At 46.8% G+C, this 17373-nt stretch overlaps 1 protein-coding gene across 3 annotated transcripts in view; it reads left to right on the plus strand.

The window, feature by feature from the left end:
* LOC132571081 (zinc finger protein 91-like) overlaps positions 1 to 17373 on the plus strand; it is a 336113-nt gene that overhangs the window by 233532 nt on the left and 85208 nt on the right. The window contains exons 3-4 of one of the 3 annotated variants that reach the window (XM_060237745.1): positions 9241 to 9367; positions 10487 to 10579. In XM_060237745.1, coding sequence (XP_060093728.1) covers positions 9241 to 9367; positions 10487 to 10579 — 220 coding nt within the window. Of the gene's footprint in view, positions 1 to 9240; positions 9368 to 10486; positions 10580 to 15414; positions 17042 to 17373 lie in introns of those variants that run through there. The other 2 variants (XM_060237746.1, XM_060237751.1) reach the window with 2 other exon arrangements.

A 17373-nucleotide genomic window follows, 5' to 3' on the forward strand; every position in this document is an offset into this window, starting at 1 on the left:
TGCTGGAAGGCAACATGCTGTCAGAAATACCAAGTAGACCAAAATTTGAGCATAATACAACAAGACTTAATTTGGAAAACCTTGATAGGCTCAGCCAACTGGTTATAGATGCAAAAATAACACAAAAGGACATTTAGTAGCAAGAAGAAAATCATGATTAGAAATAAACTCTGAGGAATCTACGTTAAGAATCTAACAGGTTATTGCTCATTTCCTTGAGAACATGGGAAAATAGAAAAGGGTTTTCACTCAGAAAGAGTCTAGTTCTAACAAAATATACAGTAGGTGGAGGCAGAACCATTCAGTGGTCATTATATTGCTTAAGACCAAACAAAGATACTGAGCCCACAAGGTGGGGGCCTCTTAAGAACATGTGGATACCTCTTTCCACAGGCAGACTGGATTAAACTAAAATTAAAACTCAAGCTTCACCAAATAGCAAAAAGGGAAGGTTGATGATGCACATGGCATTCAGAGAGAAAATGAAGATATCAATAGTTGAAGTACATTTGAGGAATCCAGATTTCTAATGGAAACCAAGAGCTTTCAGGAATTCTGCCAACACAAGAGTGTTAGTTCTTGAGGCTTGAGAGAGAAAAAGCACAGGGAGAGGGTAATTTTACCCCAAGGAAGTGTACAGATGTCCTATACTTCTTGTAGGAACCAAAATTGGTGAGATAAAGTTTTCTTAGCTCTAATGTTTAGCAAAGGGCCTATAGATTGCAAAGCAAAGCACTGGGATTGCCCAATAGACTTTGAGGAGCAATTTCTTAAGAGTGTTTCCCTTAAAATTAAAAGCTACAAAACCTAAGTATAGGAGAGATTGGTACCAGTCACTAGAAAAAATATTTTAAGACCTAAAAAGGTACAGCAAAAATAAATAACAGAAAGAAAGCTTCTAATCTAAGAGAACTCTTAGTATTAGGGCAGTTTACAGACAGGGGATTTTCTCTAGCAGAGAAGGATTGGCTGTAAGTAGAGCTTTGGGATGCCAGCTCCAGACTGGAGATTTCTAGAAATTTTGAATCAAATTTGAAGATCACAAGGCATGCAGTCCATTTCCTTGGACACTTACTTCCTCCAGAGGCACTAGCCTCAATGTACTGGGGGAAAGGCTATGATTTTGGGAGAGACCTCCAGGTCCCACCTGGAGACAGGCAACCTTACAAAAAACAAAGCAGTATGCACATCTTCCATCCAGGTATTTCTCTGGCTGGGGAGAGGCTGTCTCTGTGAGAGACTGCAATATAAAAAGTTTGGTAATGAAAAACCTTTGAAATTATAACAAAAGGCTACAACAGACACAATGGATTTGGCCAGTACTCTCTTATCTGACCCTGATAAGTTTTTACAAAGAAAGGTGGAGGAGGAGAATGATGAGCTTTCTGCCTGGGTGGGGCTCAAAATTGTAACTCTTTCCAGTTTCTTTAACTCAAGCTGAGTTTGGCTGATTTTATTTCAAGAGGGTCTGCATGAGATTTGCCAATCAGTACTACATTAGTTGTTGCTGCTCCTGCAGCTGGAGGTTCTACTTTCTGTACTTTCAAATTTAAATGACAGACTTGCCCATTTGAGGTTAGCTGTCTTGTGTTGCTGTGACCTTTGAGAAGGAGAGGCAACACCTCTTATAAGACAATGAGGCTCTCTCTCTCAAAGACACTGAGTTGCTTGTGCCTTAAGGAGACCCGAGATAAACAAAAATTTAATTTCTCAGGGCAATGCATTTAAAATTCTATTCCTTTGCCTTAGTTGCTTATCAAATCTTTACTGCTACAGATCTCCATTGAGCAAGAGGGAGAACAATTAGCATTTCTTCCTGATGGCAGGAGTGCTGAGCATTTGCAATACTTTAGCCAGCTCTATTTGGGCTAATCTGCAGGCACTCTGTACAAGCTCAGAGGCTATACCATTTAAATTCACAGAACTGAGGAAATAAATATTTTCTGACTTTATAAGCAAGAGAGAGAGAAAGGTGAACTTGGGAGTTTCACAGATTTTCATTCAGCCAATTTGAAAGCTAAAACAGTCAGTTTCTTACATTTTGCTCTGAATTGTTTTGAATTAACAAAAACTAGTGCAGTCTCTCTTTCTCAGGTACTTGATGCTGGCATCTTTAAAGGGTTAAACTAAATATATATTACATCAAGCTCCCATTACCCTGCAGAGAAAACTAACTCTGCAGGCTGGAACCCTTGCTGGGATTCCAGGAGATCTCCAGGCCTCACCTGGAGAAATGGCCTGGTCTAATTGTAGTCCAAGTCATTGCTTGTATGTTTTCTTATTTAGTCAAGGGAAAAGGTGCCCTTGTTACCTTTAAACCTAATAAAGCCAGATCTCTCTGTTTTAAGAGACATTCAAGTCTAGATGTTAGATTTTCCTTTGGGTGGGGGGAGGTTCAGAGACAAAGGAACCTTGCCTGCCCATGTGGGACAACCATTCTCTGAAGTTCCACAGAATTCTGGCTTTCAAATTCCCCAAATGGGATGAGCTAAAGACAGTAAATTTCTAGCCAGAAGGGCTGAGACTTGCTCATGTAGGAGTGTCTGGAGCAAGTCCTTGCTAAAATGAATGCCTTGTGCCATGATTGTGGAACTCTGCATGGGCTCAGAGACCACATTTCCTTCATGATTCTGGGGTAAGAGAACTGAAATAGGGACTGTTTTCTCATTTTCATGGGGGAAAGAAGTCTGGGGCTGCACAGCTGGGTTTGCCCCGCCATATTTCCTTTTATCCTGCACTTCCAGAATTTCCAGTCTCCTCTCTGTGGCCCTGCAAGACTCCAGAACATTTTGAAGGAGACTGGCAGTTTCCTTTTCTTTCCTAGCTTCTAACCCTTTCTGAAGTTCCAGATTTTTCTCAGCAAGCTGTTGGATTTCTAAATCCTTTTCATGAGTAGGATTTGTAAGTTTCCCTACCCTTTCCTTATTAGGGAAATTTTCCAAAGCAGTAGCTTTGGGGAAGCTATCTCCATTTTCTGCAAACCCTGTGGCATTGGGAGCCATGTGCCCTGGTGGCTTCATGGCTTCTGAAAGTGCAGCAAGTAGCACATGTGTGGGCTGCTTATCAAACTGCCTCATGTCTGCTCCAGTGGCTCTAAGCTGGGACCAAGCTGCCATTCTGACTTTGTCTCGAGGGGTCCGCTGAGGCCAGGGTTGCCCAGAGGCTGACTGTGTCTGCCTAGGAGCATAAGCCTGCTTGTGAAGGGGAACCTTTGGGGCAAGCTGGGGATGGCAAGAAGAGCTGGAACCAAAGCCACTGTTTTGGAACTTCCAGTTCTGGCTTTCTTTTCCATGTCCATCTTGTTCCTGATTCCAGTAAGCAGGGTGCTGGCTTCTGCTATTAAATTGTGCCTGAGTGAGCTGTGTTTCTAAAACAGCAACTTTTTGTTCAGAGACTTGGGCATGCTTTAAAGCATTCTCCAGTCTGCATTTGACCTCATGGAGAGCGTGGGTTAGATTTTGTTTGTCTTTCAGGAGCTCATGTTTCTCATAATCACTTAATCTAGCTGTGTAGTCTTCATGAACTATTTCCCTTTTTGCATAGTCAGCTTTCATTCTACTCTCTCTTACCATAAATTTGCCAACTCTATAGAGATTAGCCTCTAGATCTTTCCAGGTGGTTTTTGCCATGATTGTTATGCCATAGCACTTCACGGTGGGTATATTGAGACCTCTGATCACATCAGATATGAAATTTTGATTCTCATAATCTGGTTCCCCACTGTCTTTGGGTAATACTACTTTAGCTGCTTCTGCTAGGAATTTCTTCCTTATTAGATAGTTCACTGGATGCTCATCATGACCTTGTAAGGTCTGATGGTAGAGATCTTTTATATCATCTCCATCCCACGTGTAAGATAGTACCTCAGCCATCCATTCTAAGATGGTGGCACTAGAAGGGTTCAGGCAATACATTACATTTCTTACTTTGTCTAGTTCAGGGCCTGAGGCACATAATCTGAGCACATGGTTTAATTCAGTTAGGGAGGCTTCTTTGTAGTTAATTCTAGCACTGGCCATCCACAACACTGAGGTGTCTATGTTATAGGGGCCAAGGAAGCTGGCAGTCATTTTAATGTCCTCTGCTCCCCAAGATCTGGTTTCCTTCACTACTTTTACAGATTCAGCTTCATTCTGTTTTCTGGCTGTGGTCTTTTTAGTGACCACAGGACGGACTGGGGCTGAGCTGTTTTTATTTCCATCTACCACCTCTTCATCCTCACTCTCCTCGTCTGATGTGAAATCATAGAGGCCAGAGGGCGAGACGGTGGCTATGAAAGCACTTTTAAGTTCTAATTTCTTTTGTAGAGCGGCAATCTTCTTTTTACATGCCTCATGGTTGGCTGCTTCTCTAGCTTTGCGGTTTTTTTCCGCAGCGTATTCAGCAGCATGTTGCAACTTATTATTTCGGTCTTTTGTTTGTTCCAGCTCCTTTCCCAACGCTTTTACCTGCGATTGGGCCTTTTTTAGAGCGGACATGGTGTCCTGATATGTTAAGGTTAGGGTGTGTTTCTCTGCCCTAATCTGCTCTATGGTTCGACTTGCATGTTGCCAGTCGAGGTCCAAGCTATTGTTTTCCGCCGCCAGGCGTTCCTTCTCTGCCTCATAGTTTTGGAATGCTTGCTCTAATGCAGCTGCATGACTTTTAAGATTATTTTCCAGCTCCTGCTCTTGTTTCTGATTTTGTTCCCTAAGTAGTTTGATCATAGCCGAACTCTCCTGTAAGGCCATGAACAAGCCCCATGAGGCGAACAGGTCTGTTTTCCCTGAGCTGAGCTTTTTAGTTTTACATAGTTCTTCTAGGGTCTCTCGGAAGCTAGCAAGGGGGTCTGAGCCTTTACTGAAGGCCCCCTTCTTCCAAGGGTTATCTCCTTTTTTTATCAACCACCTCTCTAGTTTGGGGAGTTCTTCCCTTGTGGCTAAGCGATCCATTTTAGTTCAGGGGTGGATTCTTTCTTAAGTTCTAACTTTACTTGCAGGGCTGGTTTTCCTGTACTGTTAGGTGCCTAACCACAGGCCACCAAAATTAACTGATGCAGGGGCTTTCCCTAGCCCTTTTCCTGCTTATTGGGGAGCAAAGAACTTGCAAGACACCTCTGTGTGTCTCACAAGGAAAGGAGGGAGTTGCAGGACCTTCCTTAGTTCTCTGCAACACTAACAAATGTTTGTGGCATGGGCTTATGGCCTTGCACACATTGTTGAGCTCCTCAGGAGGGGCTTTTCTCTAGCCTCTGCCTCCAAACCATCAAAAGTCACTGGCCCTGCACCTTTCCTTAGTGGGGCAGTTCTGAGTTCACCAAAAGGTTTTAAAAGTCTCAGAGCCTGAACTTTTCCTCAGTTGGCCCTAAGCAAAAGGGAAATTTTTCGGCTGAGAAGAGTTCCTATCTCCTCAGACCCGGGACAAATTTTTTTTTAACCCTAAGGGAGAGCTTCTTGCTCCTTCCACTAAATTCTCTTAAAGGCACAGCCAAGTGTAAGAACTAGCAGCATATTTCCAGATGCTTTCTGGCTCCTATGTGCTATTTTACACCTGGGCTGGCAACTTTACTTATGTTCCCTTTTTTTGTTTTGCCTACTGCCAATCTCTGATTGCGCTTCGGCTTGGGTTTAGGGGGCAGCGAGCCAATCCTATGATTGCGTCTCGGCCAGAAAAGGGAGCCACGAGCCGACCCAACGATCGCGTCTCGGGCGCAGTTTTGGGCAGCGAGCCAATCCTATGATTGCGTCTCGGCCAGAAAAGGGAGCCACGAGCCGACCCAACGATCGCGTCTCGGGCACAGTTTTGGGCAGCGAGCCAATCCTATGATTGCGTCTCGGCCAGAAAAGGGAGCCACGAGCCGACCCAACGATCGCGTCTCGGGCACAGTTTTGGGCAGCGAGCCAATCCTATGATTGCGTCTCGGCCAGAAAAGGGAGCCACGAGCCGACCCAACGATCGCGTCTTCGGGCAAAAGGGAGCCACGAGCCGACCCAACGATCGCGTCTCGGGCAAAAGGGAGCCACGAGCCGACCCAACGATCGCGTCTTCGGGCAAAAGGGAGCCACGAGCCGACCCAATGGTCGCGTCTTCGGGCAAAAGGGAGCCACGAGCCGACCCAACGATCGCGTCTCGGGCAAAAGGGAGCCACGAGCCGACCCAACGATCGCGTCTTCGGGCAAAAGGGAGCCACGAGCCGACCCAACGGTCGCGTCTTCGGGCAAAAGGGAGCCACGAGCCGACCCAACGGTCGCGTCTTCGGGCAAAAGGGAGCCACGAGCCGACCCAACGATCGCGTCTCGGGCAAAAGGGAGCCACGAGCCGACCCAACGGTCGCGTCTTCGGGCAAAAGGGAGCCACGAGCCGACCCAACGATCGCGTCTCGGGCAAATAAAATAAAAAGTTGCCCAGCAGTCAGATTGCAGCGGTCCTACGACCCGCCTGCCCTCCTGACTGTCGGGTGCCTTAGACTAGCCTTGGCCTAGACTCGTGTAAGGACTTGGGTGCGTGTGTGCAAGTGTCTGAGTGTGTATGTAGTGTGTGTGCGTGTGTGCACTAAGCTCTAAAGAAAAGGGAGAAGGGAAGGGCGCTCTTTCCAGGTCTTAAACAATCCTAGCCTGTCCTGACATTCCCTCCCACGATAGACGCGTTTAGAAGGCCTCGGGACGGCGGCCAGACTTCACGGGACTTCCCCCTTGCGTTCTATCGGGCTCAGTCCTCTTTCGAGGTGTCTGGCCTCCTAGGGGCGGCTGAGAAGTCCAGTTGAATGATAGAAATGGGGGCAGCCCAACCCACAAATACAGAGATGCTCGCTAGAGCCGTTCACGCAGAACTCATTCACTCAATCACTCACGCAATAGCCTCGCTAGCAAGACTTTCCGAACGGTGCAACCTTACGTCTGTCTGTATGAAGACACGCGTGTCGACTCGCGTGCATTCACACAAACAGGATAATGCCCAAGCTTTCTCCACCAATTTCTGTTAGGGAAACTGCTCTCAAAATAACTTGGGGAATTAGATTGAGAGACAGCTGGCCCTAAAAGGGAATCTTTGTTATCTGTGTATACGAGGCTCAACCGTTCAGATGGTCAATGCTCAATAAAGGACTCTAATTTAATAAAAACCAATTGTAATTTATTTAGAATAATATTTCTTTCATACAAGGTAAAAATACAAAACACTCACACATTCATACAGGTCTAGGAAAAATAGATAGATTGATAGGGACACATATCAGGGTAGACATACAGGGCGATATTTACCATCGTAGTTCCTCCAGGAAGGTTCCAATGGCGACATGAGAGGACAGGGGAAATGGACCCAAAACTGTGGCCAGAATTGGGGATGGATCTAGACAGCGGAAGGTGGGTTGCTGAATAGAAGCACACATGAGTGGAGTTGGGTCAGAGGTTAAATAGACTCTCTTAGACCCCTTAGGTGCTGGGAGGAGCAGGGGGAGGCTCTATGATGACCAAGGAGGCTGGACATCCCTTGCTGACACCTAATTGGATGCCAGTTTTGACCAATGAACTTCACCTTAGTCTGGTGAAGCTGGAAATTTCCAAGCTGCGATGCTGCCTGGGGCGGCTCCAAGGTATTAGACTAGGGTGAGAATGGAAATGGCTGGGTACTTAAGATTAAATGGGATTAGCTGGGAAGGTGACAATAGGGAATCAAATGCTGGCCTAGGTACCACCCGGTGTAGACAAAAGACTTGATGGAGACAGGAGATGTCCTTCCTCTTTCTCATCTTCTGCTGGGCAAGATTTATTGTTCTGGTATTGCTGAGCAATTAGGATCAACAGTGGAGCTATTAATCCATTCATGAGGTAAATGGGTTGCTTGCAGGCTCAGGGTGTGTACGTGTGACTTTCCCACTAAGAAGGAATGAGTTCAGCCTGGCAGGATATGCTTGGATCAGGAAAGCAAGATGGATTCTGCTGTTGTTAGCTTTAGGTCCATGGAGCCAGGCTGGAAACATGGTGGCCTGGCTTCTTCCACTGCAGTGGCCAAGACTGGGCACACAAGGAGCAGCTGGAGCATGTCTGTAGTTCTGGCTCACACCCTTCAGAGATGTAGAATGCAAAGCTGCCACATAAGCCTTAGAAACTGTAAGCAAAGTCCACTTCTTAGAGCAGATGTGTGAGAGTCAAATCTCCAGGCACCCTGGCAACCACACTGGCGATCACGATGTCCACATGCATGAAAAGTAGGGGGCTTTTCCTCACAGGAGAGGGGAGATGTCCCCACAGTGTTCTTCTTAAGAACATAAGAGAAGCCATGTTGGATCAGGCCAGTGGCCCATCCAGTCCAACACTCTGTGTCACACAGTGGCCAATATATGCGTACATGTATACACACACACACACACACACACATATATATACTGTGGCTTGTAGTCACTGATGGACCTCTGCTCCATATTTTTATCCAATCCCCTCTTAAAGCTGGCTGTGCTTGTAGCCGCCACCAGCTCCTATGGCAGTGAATTCTACATGTTAATCACCCTTTGGGTGAAGAAGTACTTCCTTTTATCCGTTCTAACCTGACTGCTCAGCAATTTCATCGAATGCCCACGAGTTCTTGTATTGTGAGAAAGGGAGAAAAGGACTTCTTTCTCTACTTTCTCCATCCCATGCATAATCTTGTAAACCACTATCATTTCACCCCGCAGTTGATGTTTCTTCAAGCTAAAAAGCCCCAAACGTTTTAATATTTCTTCATAGGGAAAGTGTTCCAAATCTTTAATCATTCTAGTTGCCCTTTTCTGGACTTTTTCCAATGCTATAATATCCTTTTTGAAGTGCGGTGACCAGAATTGCACACAGTATTCCAAATGAGACCGCATCATCGATTTATACAGGGGCATTATGATACTGGCTGATTTGTTATCAGTTCCCTTCCTAATAATTCTCAGCATGGTGTTGGCCTTTTTTATTGCAATCGCATGCTGTCTTGACATTTTCAGTGAGTTATCTACCACGACCCCAAGATCTCTCTCTTGGTCAGTCTCTGCCAGTTCACAACCCATCAGCTTGTATTTGTAGCTGGGATTCTTGGCCCCAATGTGCATTTCCTGCCACCTCTTTCTTCTGCTCTTCCACTACTTCCTTCAATTTTTGGCTCTCCCCACCCCCCCTCACATGGACCAGCTTTCCAGTGATGTCAAGAAATGCTTCCTTCTCCTTCTTGCAGGTGGGGGTGTCTCCTTCAAGGAAGTGGAGGGCGAGATATAAATCCAATATCTTCATCTTCTTCTTGCAGGCTGGGGTGTCCTTTGAGGAGGTGGCCGTGTATTTCACCCCATGGGAGTGGACCCTGCTGCGCCCAGCCCAGAGAGCTCTCTACAAGGAAGTCATGCTGGAGAATTATGGGAATGTGTCCTCTCTGGGTGAGGATCTTTTTTCTCCCAAAGGGTTATCAACACATAGAATTCACTGCCACAGGAGGTGGTGACGGCTACAAGCATAGCCAGCTTCAGGAGGGGATTGGATAAACTTACGGAGCAGAGGTCGATCAGTGGCTATTAGCCACAGCGTATTGTTGGAACTCTCTGTCTGGGGCAAGTGATGCTCTGTATTCTTGGTACTTGGAGGGGGGCATAGTTGGAGGGCTTCTGGTGTCCTGGCCCCACTGATGGGTCTCCTGATGGCATCTGGGTTTTTGGGGGCCACTGTGTGACACAGAGTGTTGGACTGGAGGGACCATTGGCCTGATCCAACAGGGCTTCTCTTATGTTCTTCTGTGACACAGAGTGTTGGACAGATGGGCCATTGGCCTGATCCAACAGGGCTTCTCTTATATTCTTCTGTGACACAGAGTGTTGGACTGGATGGGCCATTGGCCTGATCCAACATGGCTTCTTTTATGTTCTTGTGTGACACAGAGTGTTGGACTGGATGGGCCACTGGCATGATCCAACATGGCTTTTCTTACGTTCTTGTGTGACACAGAGTGTTGGACTGGATGGGCCATTGGCCTGATCCAACAGGGCTTCTCTTATGTTCTTGTGTGACACAGAGTGTTGGACTGGATGGGCCATTGGCCTGATCCAACATGGCTTCTCTTATGTTCTTATGTGACACAGAGTGTTGGACTGGATGGGCCATTGGCCTGATCCAACAGGGCTTCTCTTATGTTCTTGCAGTGAGGAATGAGAATAAAGAAGCCCTTCAGGAGGAAGGATGTGGCTGGAATTAAATATTATCTTAGCCGATCAGGATCATTTGCTTTTAGAACAAATTTGCTTGCAAGCAATATCCAGAAAGCTCATTTTTGCATTTTAAAGGATTGGGGCAATTGTTTCCTCCCAGCTCTGGCAGAGGTTGTCCTTGAAAGGGCAGCTGCTGTGACAGCCCTCTCAGCCCCACCCACCTCACAGTCACAAGAAATAGTCAGTTTTTGTGAGACCAAAAAGACAGATATTACTGGAGACGTCAAGGGATGTTCCTATCGGAATGTCTTCACACAGGTCTAATTTTGCACGTGTGTCTTCCTCCCCGACAAACAGGACCTCTGGTTGCCAAACCTGACCTCATATCCTGGCTGGAAGAAGAGGAAGGGCTGTTTCTCCTGGGCTGTGCAGAAAAGGAGGAGATGGCAGGTAGGGGCTTAGATCTCTCTCCTGGGACTGTGTGTTGCCTGGGCATTCTCCTCTTTGGAAAAAGAAGGGGTCCCCTTCCCAAGCGGTTCTTACACTGAAGGCGCCCAGAGTGGAGCAGAGATCAGCTGGCCTAGGCTGGGGGGAGCGTGGGGGGGGGGAGGCACGCCCTCCTTTGGCTTCCTGCAGCTGCTGCTGTGGCTACAGGTTGGCTTGTCCGTGCCTTCCTGCTCTGCTGCCCCCCCCCCCTTTGGAAAACTAGTTCCTGACTGGAGCGTAGGTCTTGATGATGTTTGGATTTATACCCTGCCCTTCACTCAGAGTCTCGGGATGGCTTGCAATCGCCTTCCCTTCCTCCCCACCACGACGGACACCCTGTGAGGTCGTTGGGACTGAGAGAGCTCTGACAGAAACTGCTCTCGGGAGAAACCGCTCCGAGAGAGTTATGACTGACCCAAAGTCATACCAGCCATCTGCATCTGGAGGGAGTGGGGAATCAAACTCAGTTCTCCAGATTAGAGTCCGCTGTTTTTAACATCTACAGCAAACTGGCTCTAAATTATTATTTATTGTGTGGCTGTCTGCTGCATTGAATTGGCTGGTCAGTTAAGAGAGGGGAAGAGAGAGAGAGTAAGGGGGACAGACTCACCCATCCTTTTTGGTGGAGAACCTCTTAGCTGGCACTGCCAGGTTGTTTCCAGCACGTGAATTTGTTGGTTCACATTTGCGCATCCACTTTTAACTTTCCCGTTTGTTTATTTCTTGGCCGCCCCTCTCCGTATGTCTGTTGTTCGCTATCCTCCCTCCCTGTCTCTAAAACCTTCTCCCCCCCGCCACACCTTTCTGTGTTCATCAGCATCCGTGCCAGATCACTTCAAAGCGGCAACTGTTGACCTTCAATGCTCTTGCTCCCCTCCCCAACACACACCCCTTCTACCTTCTCTCCCTCACACCAGAGTTCCTGGGCCGACTAAAAGCCCGAAGCGGAGCAGTTCCATCCCACAAACCATATATTGGACACTTCTGCTTTAAAAGATATTTTTAGTGAAGGCAGAGACACCATTTGTTATGCGGGGTTGGACTAGATGACCCTGGAGGTCCCTTCCAACGCTATGAGTCTGTGATTCCATGGCACCAATCTAAAGTATAGTATTCGGTGAATGCACACACTCAGAATTGAACAGCGTGAGCTTGAAATATCTGAGCCTAGGAAAATCAAGTATGTAAAAACACATCTCATTTCCCCACACTTCACTTCCCTCTGTGACGTTTAAAGAGAGCAGCAAATTTGATTTCTTGGATCCAAGATGAAAAATCGTCCCAGTTACTTTCTTCATGAGGCCACTCCTGTCTCATCTGGCCAGGCACTGCTTTCTCCTGGTTCCCCTTGATGATTGTTTCTCGCTTCTTCCTCAAAACATGGCTGACCATGGAAGCCCCTCAGCTGACCCAAAGACTGGCTTGGCCCCCTTTTTAATACCCAAGTATCTCCTTCCCCACAATCCCAGGGCAGGAAGCCCCCAGGATTTCAGCATTTCTGAAGCAATTAGAGTGTCATCTGGGACGGTGAGGTAGGGGAGGGACGGTGGCTCAGTGGTAGAGCATCTGCTTGGGAAGCAGAAGGTCCCAGGTTCAATCCCCGGCATCTCCAAAAAAGGGTCCAGGCAAATAGGTGTGAAAAACCTGGAGACTTGAGACCCTGGAGAGCCGCTTCCAGTCTGAGAAGACAATACTGACTTTGATGGACCAAAGGTCTGATTCAGTATAAGGCAGCTTCATATGTTCATCTCTCCTTTGTCTCTCAGCTGATCAGTGTCCAAGAGAAATCCTGTTCTCCATCTCAACCGAGGCATTGAAAGTGTTTTTTCCCTAGCATTTTTCCAGTGGCTCTCATATTTTCATGATGTAATCAATTTACAATTGCCTCAATTTATTAATTTCAGGTTCTAGAGGGAATTCAGGCTAGATGACAAAACGGAAGAGGAAGCTGTGCAAATAACAAGCGCAAAAAAGGCACAAGGCTCATGGCAAAACGAAATACCGCTAAGAATAAATGTATCGAACAACTCAACGCATCATAAAGGACCACAAGTTTTAATTACAACCCAGTTGTACTCACTGACTTGAGAAAAATAGAACGCACTAGTCCATACTGACAGCGTCTTTCCCGCAGTCCTTAAAGAGCCCAAGCTCCAATTTCTTTTGCAGTCGTGTAGAGTTGGATTTTGGACTAGAAGCCCTACGAATCATTGAACGTCCCAAATGTGGGATCCAAAGCGCAACGGTGGACCGGTAACAAACTTGTTTCCCAGATGACTGCTTCGTCAGGCGCTGATCCGTTATCCGGGGACTCTCAAGTGAAACAATTGCAGTTGCTCATCGAGTCAGCAATGCTGGTGCTTCCGGCTCTTTAAGCACTGTGGCGAAGACACAGTTAGTATGGACTAGTGCTTTCTATTTTTCTCGAGTTAGCGAGTGATTTGCAACTGGGTTGTAATTGAAACTTGTGCTCCTTTATTATGTGTTTAGTTGTTCAGTACATTTATTCTTTGCAGTATTTTGTTTTGCCATGAGCCTTGTGCTTTTTTTTTTTTTTGCTTGATTTGGTCTAGACCAGGGTTTTCCAAACTTTTCCCCTCCAAGGCCCGGTTCCTTCTCTGTGGTCCAGGCGGAGGACGCTAAGGAAGCGATACAGACACTGCACGCCGGCCAGGAGCTTTCCCCAGCCTCTCTGATGTTTCCAAACATTAGAGAGGGATGGGGGAGGGCTTCTGGCCAGCGTGCAGTCTCAGTATCGATCCCTGAGCATCCACCGGGCAGAGGACGCTAAGGGAGCGATACAGACACTGCGCACCGCCCTCTCTAGGTTTGCCAAGTCCAATTCAAGAAATATCTGGGGGCTTTGGGGGTGGAGCCAGAAGGCTTTGGGGGTGGAGCCAGGAGACAGTGGGGGCGGAGCCAGGAACAAGGGTGTGACAAGCATAATTGAACTCCAAGGGAGTTCTGACCATCACATTTAAAGGGACTGCACACCTTTTAAAATGTCTTCCTTCCATAGGAAATAATGAAGGATAGGGGCACCTGCTTTGGGGGCTCATAGAATTGGACCACCTGGTCCAATTGTTTTGAAACTTGGGGGGTACTTTGGGGAGAGGCACTAAATACTATACTGAAAATTTGGTGCCTCTACCTCAAAAAACTGCTCCCTCAGAGCCCCCCAAACCTCCAGATCAATTCCCCATTATACCCTATGAGAATCAATCTCCACATAGGGAATAATGAAGTGCTCAACAGACTGCCCCCCCCCCCGACCCGTTTCTGGCGACTCTGAAGTGAGGGATTGGCCTCTCTACTCACGAGTTGCAGCCAACTTCTTCCAAGTAACACAGACACCCCATCCCAAGAGGAAGCCTTTCCAATCAGAGACTGGAGCCTCCGGAGGGGGAAAGTCACATGGTCCTCTGGGGCGGGGCTTCCCCCTGCCGGCCAGCTGACTGGGGGTGGAAAGGAGCCTGGGAAAGCGGAAGAACCCCCGCTGGGACCTGGGAATTGGCAAGCCTAGTCCTCTCTGATGTTTCTGAACAGGGCAGGGGCTGGAGCATGGCAGATAAATAGAGGGGGGAGGGAACTGTCAGGCCGCCCCTGTGACCCGGTATTGAGGTTTCCGTGGCCCAGTACCGGGTCGTGACCCTGCAAATGGGAAACGCTGGTCTAGACCCAACTTATTTGTATTTCTGGTGGTCCACAGTAAAGAATCATAGAGTTGGAAAGGACCTCCAGAGTCATCTGGTCCAACCTCCTGCACTATGCAGGAAATTCACAAGTACCTCCCCCAAACACCACATCCCAGTGACCCCTGCTCCGAGCCTAGAAGATGGCCAAAATATCAGCTCTGCCACCCTCCCAGCCTCTACTCTGCCACCGTCCCTAGCCTCGTTGCCCGCCAGGACATCTGAGCACAGGGAAACTAAAGAGAAAAACACATCCCTCTTTCCTTGGATCTAAGACTTAATGTTTGTGATGTTAAAGAGAAAGAATTTCATAGTTTCAGCTTCCTTGTTCTTGTCATGAGTGCAGACTAGCAGCCTAAATTAAAACCATGTCAGGAGGCACTCATGACTGTTCTCATTAGACTACTTTTCTCTCCATCAGGGTCCTTCTGCAGACCCTCTGCTGTACGTTCAAGTATGAATGGCTCTCTCTCTCTCTTAAAATGCCCTTCTTTCTCCCTTGTGAAGTCCGTGTCCTCTCTGTCCTGTTGTTGGCCCTCCAGAGGAACTGGTTGGCCACTGTGTGAGACAGAATGCTGGACTAGATAGACCACTGGTCTGATCCAGCAGGGTTCTTCTGATGTTCTTATGAAAGCCTCAGTCTCTCTGCCCTGTTGTTGGTCCTTCAGAGGAACTGGTTGGCCACTGTGTGAGGCAGCATGCTGGACTAGATGGACCACTGGTCTGATCCAGCAGGGTTCTTTTGACGTTCTTATGAAGTCTCCTTTGGTCTAATTTAACAGATTACTGTGTGCATGGAACCTCTGCATCCGGAGTTCTTTTCCTGCAACACCCCACCCACCCTCTAACTGGGAAATAAAGACTAAGAGATCTTCATTCCGAATCAGTTAAGAGGAAGGGAGCCTTGACTCCAAAAGCTTATACCTAGAATGCATTTTTAGTCTTTAGGCACTACTCAGCTAAAAATTAGGTATTTGTGGAAAGTGTCATATCATCACTCCAGGTCTCTCTTTCTTTCAGCAGGAGACTTGTGGCAGTCAGGTGTGAAAGAGGAGTTTGAATATTTGGATGCACCAAGAAAGAAGGAAAGAAAACATCCAACTAAGTGGAGGAATAATCCCAGCCTTTTACCGAGGGATGACTCTCTATGGCAAAAAATATTCCATGGAAACAACAGGAATGAGTGCATTGCAAGCAGGGAAAATTTCACTGAAAAATCAGGTATTAGTATTCAACAAAGGATGTGTATCGGAATAAAAATATATCAATGCCTGGATTGTGGCAAATGTTTCAGGCACAGCGGGCACTTTACTTCCCATCAAAGAACTCACACAGGGGAGAAACCATATGCATGCCTGGAGTGTGGGAAAAGCTTCAGCGTGAGTTATAGGCTTAATCGCCATCAAAGAACCCACACAGGGGAGAAACCATATAAATGCTTGGAGTGTGGGAAAAGCTTCAGTGAGAGTTATAGGCTTAATCGCCATCAAAGGAGTCACACAGCGGAGAAACCATACAAATGCCTGGAATGTGGGGAAAACTTCAGTAAGAGTTCTAGTCTTGATTCTCATCAAAGAATACACACAGGGGAGAAACCATATCAATGCCTGGCATGCTGGAAAAGCTTCAGTAAGAGTTCTAGTCTTATTTCCCATCATAGAATTCACACAGGGGAGAAACCATATAAATGCCAGGACTGTGGGAAAAGCTTCAGTCAGAGTAGCACTCTTACTTCCCATCAAAGAATTCACACAGGGGAGAAACCTTATAAATGCTTGGAGTGTGAGAAAAGCTTCAGTGAGAGTGGAAAACTTGCTTCCCATCAGAGAACTCACACTGGTGAGAAACTGTATGAGTGCCTGGAGTGTGGGAAATGCTTCCGTGACAATGGACAACTTACTTCCCATCGAAGAACTCACACAGGGGAGAAACCATATAAATGCCTGGAGTGTGGGAAAAGCTTCAGTGAAAATGGAAAACTTACTTCCCATCGAAGAAGTCACACAGGGGAGAAACCTTATAAATGCCTGGAGTGTGGGAAAAGCTTTAGTCAGAGTAATGGCCTTACTTTCCATCGAAGAATGCACAAGGGGGAGAAGCCATATAAATGCCAGGAGTGTGGGGAAAGTTTTAGACAGAGTTCCAATTTTATTCGCCATCGAAGGGTTCACACAGGGGAGAAACCATATAAATGCCTGGAATGTGGGAAAAGCTTCAGGGAAAGTGGAAAACTTACTTTGCATCGAAGAATTCACTCAGGGGAGAAACCATATCAGTGTCTGGATTGTGGGAAAAGTTTCAGTCAGAGTAATGCTCTTACTTCCCATCGAAGAACTCACACAGGGGAGAGACCATATAAATGCCAGGAGTGTGGGGAAAGCTTCAGTCAGAGTAATATTCTTACTACCCATCGAAGAACTCATACGAGGGAGAAACCATATGAATGCCTGGAGTGTGGGAAAAGCTTCAGTCACAGTGGAAAACTTGCTTCCCATCGGAGAACTCACACAGGAGAGAAACCACATGAATGCCTAGAGTGTGGGAAACGCTTTAGTGACAGTAGAAGACTTACTTCCCACCAAAGAACTCACACAGGGGAGAAACCATATAAATGCCAAGAATGTGGGAAAAGTTTCAATCGGAGTGACAGTCTTACTTCCCATCGAAGAGTTCACACTGGGGAGAAACCATATCAATGCCTGGAGTGTGGAAAAAGTTTCAGTAAGCGTTCCAGGTTTACTTCCCATCAAAAATTTCACACAGGGTAGGAACCATACAAATGCACGGGGCATGAGAAAAGCTTCACTGGCCCTTCGTACGCAGGATCCCAGCAGTCAAGCCTTTAAACATAAATTCAGATGTGTTTGCCTGCTTTTCGCAGTATTTCTTTTTTTTCCCGTCCAGTGTATGGTGTGCATTTATGCTGCACCTACAACTAAAAAACCCACATTTTTTTAATTGGGGTGGGAACATTGCTTGCGATGTGGGAAGGGTGGTGTCCAATTTTTTCTGTTTTTAATTGAAAACAGAAAAGAGCTATTGTAATCCTAAGTTTCCGGAGACAGC

The sequence above is a fragment of the Heteronotia binoei genome, chromosome 5, assembly GCF_032191835.1.
Source record: "Heteronotia binoei isolate CCM8104 ecotype False Entrance Well chromosome 5, APGP_CSIRO_Hbin_v1, whole genome shotgun sequence".
Lineage (NCBI taxonomy): Eukaryota > Metazoa > Chordata > Lepidosauria > Squamata > Gekkonidae > Heteronotia > Heteronotia binoei.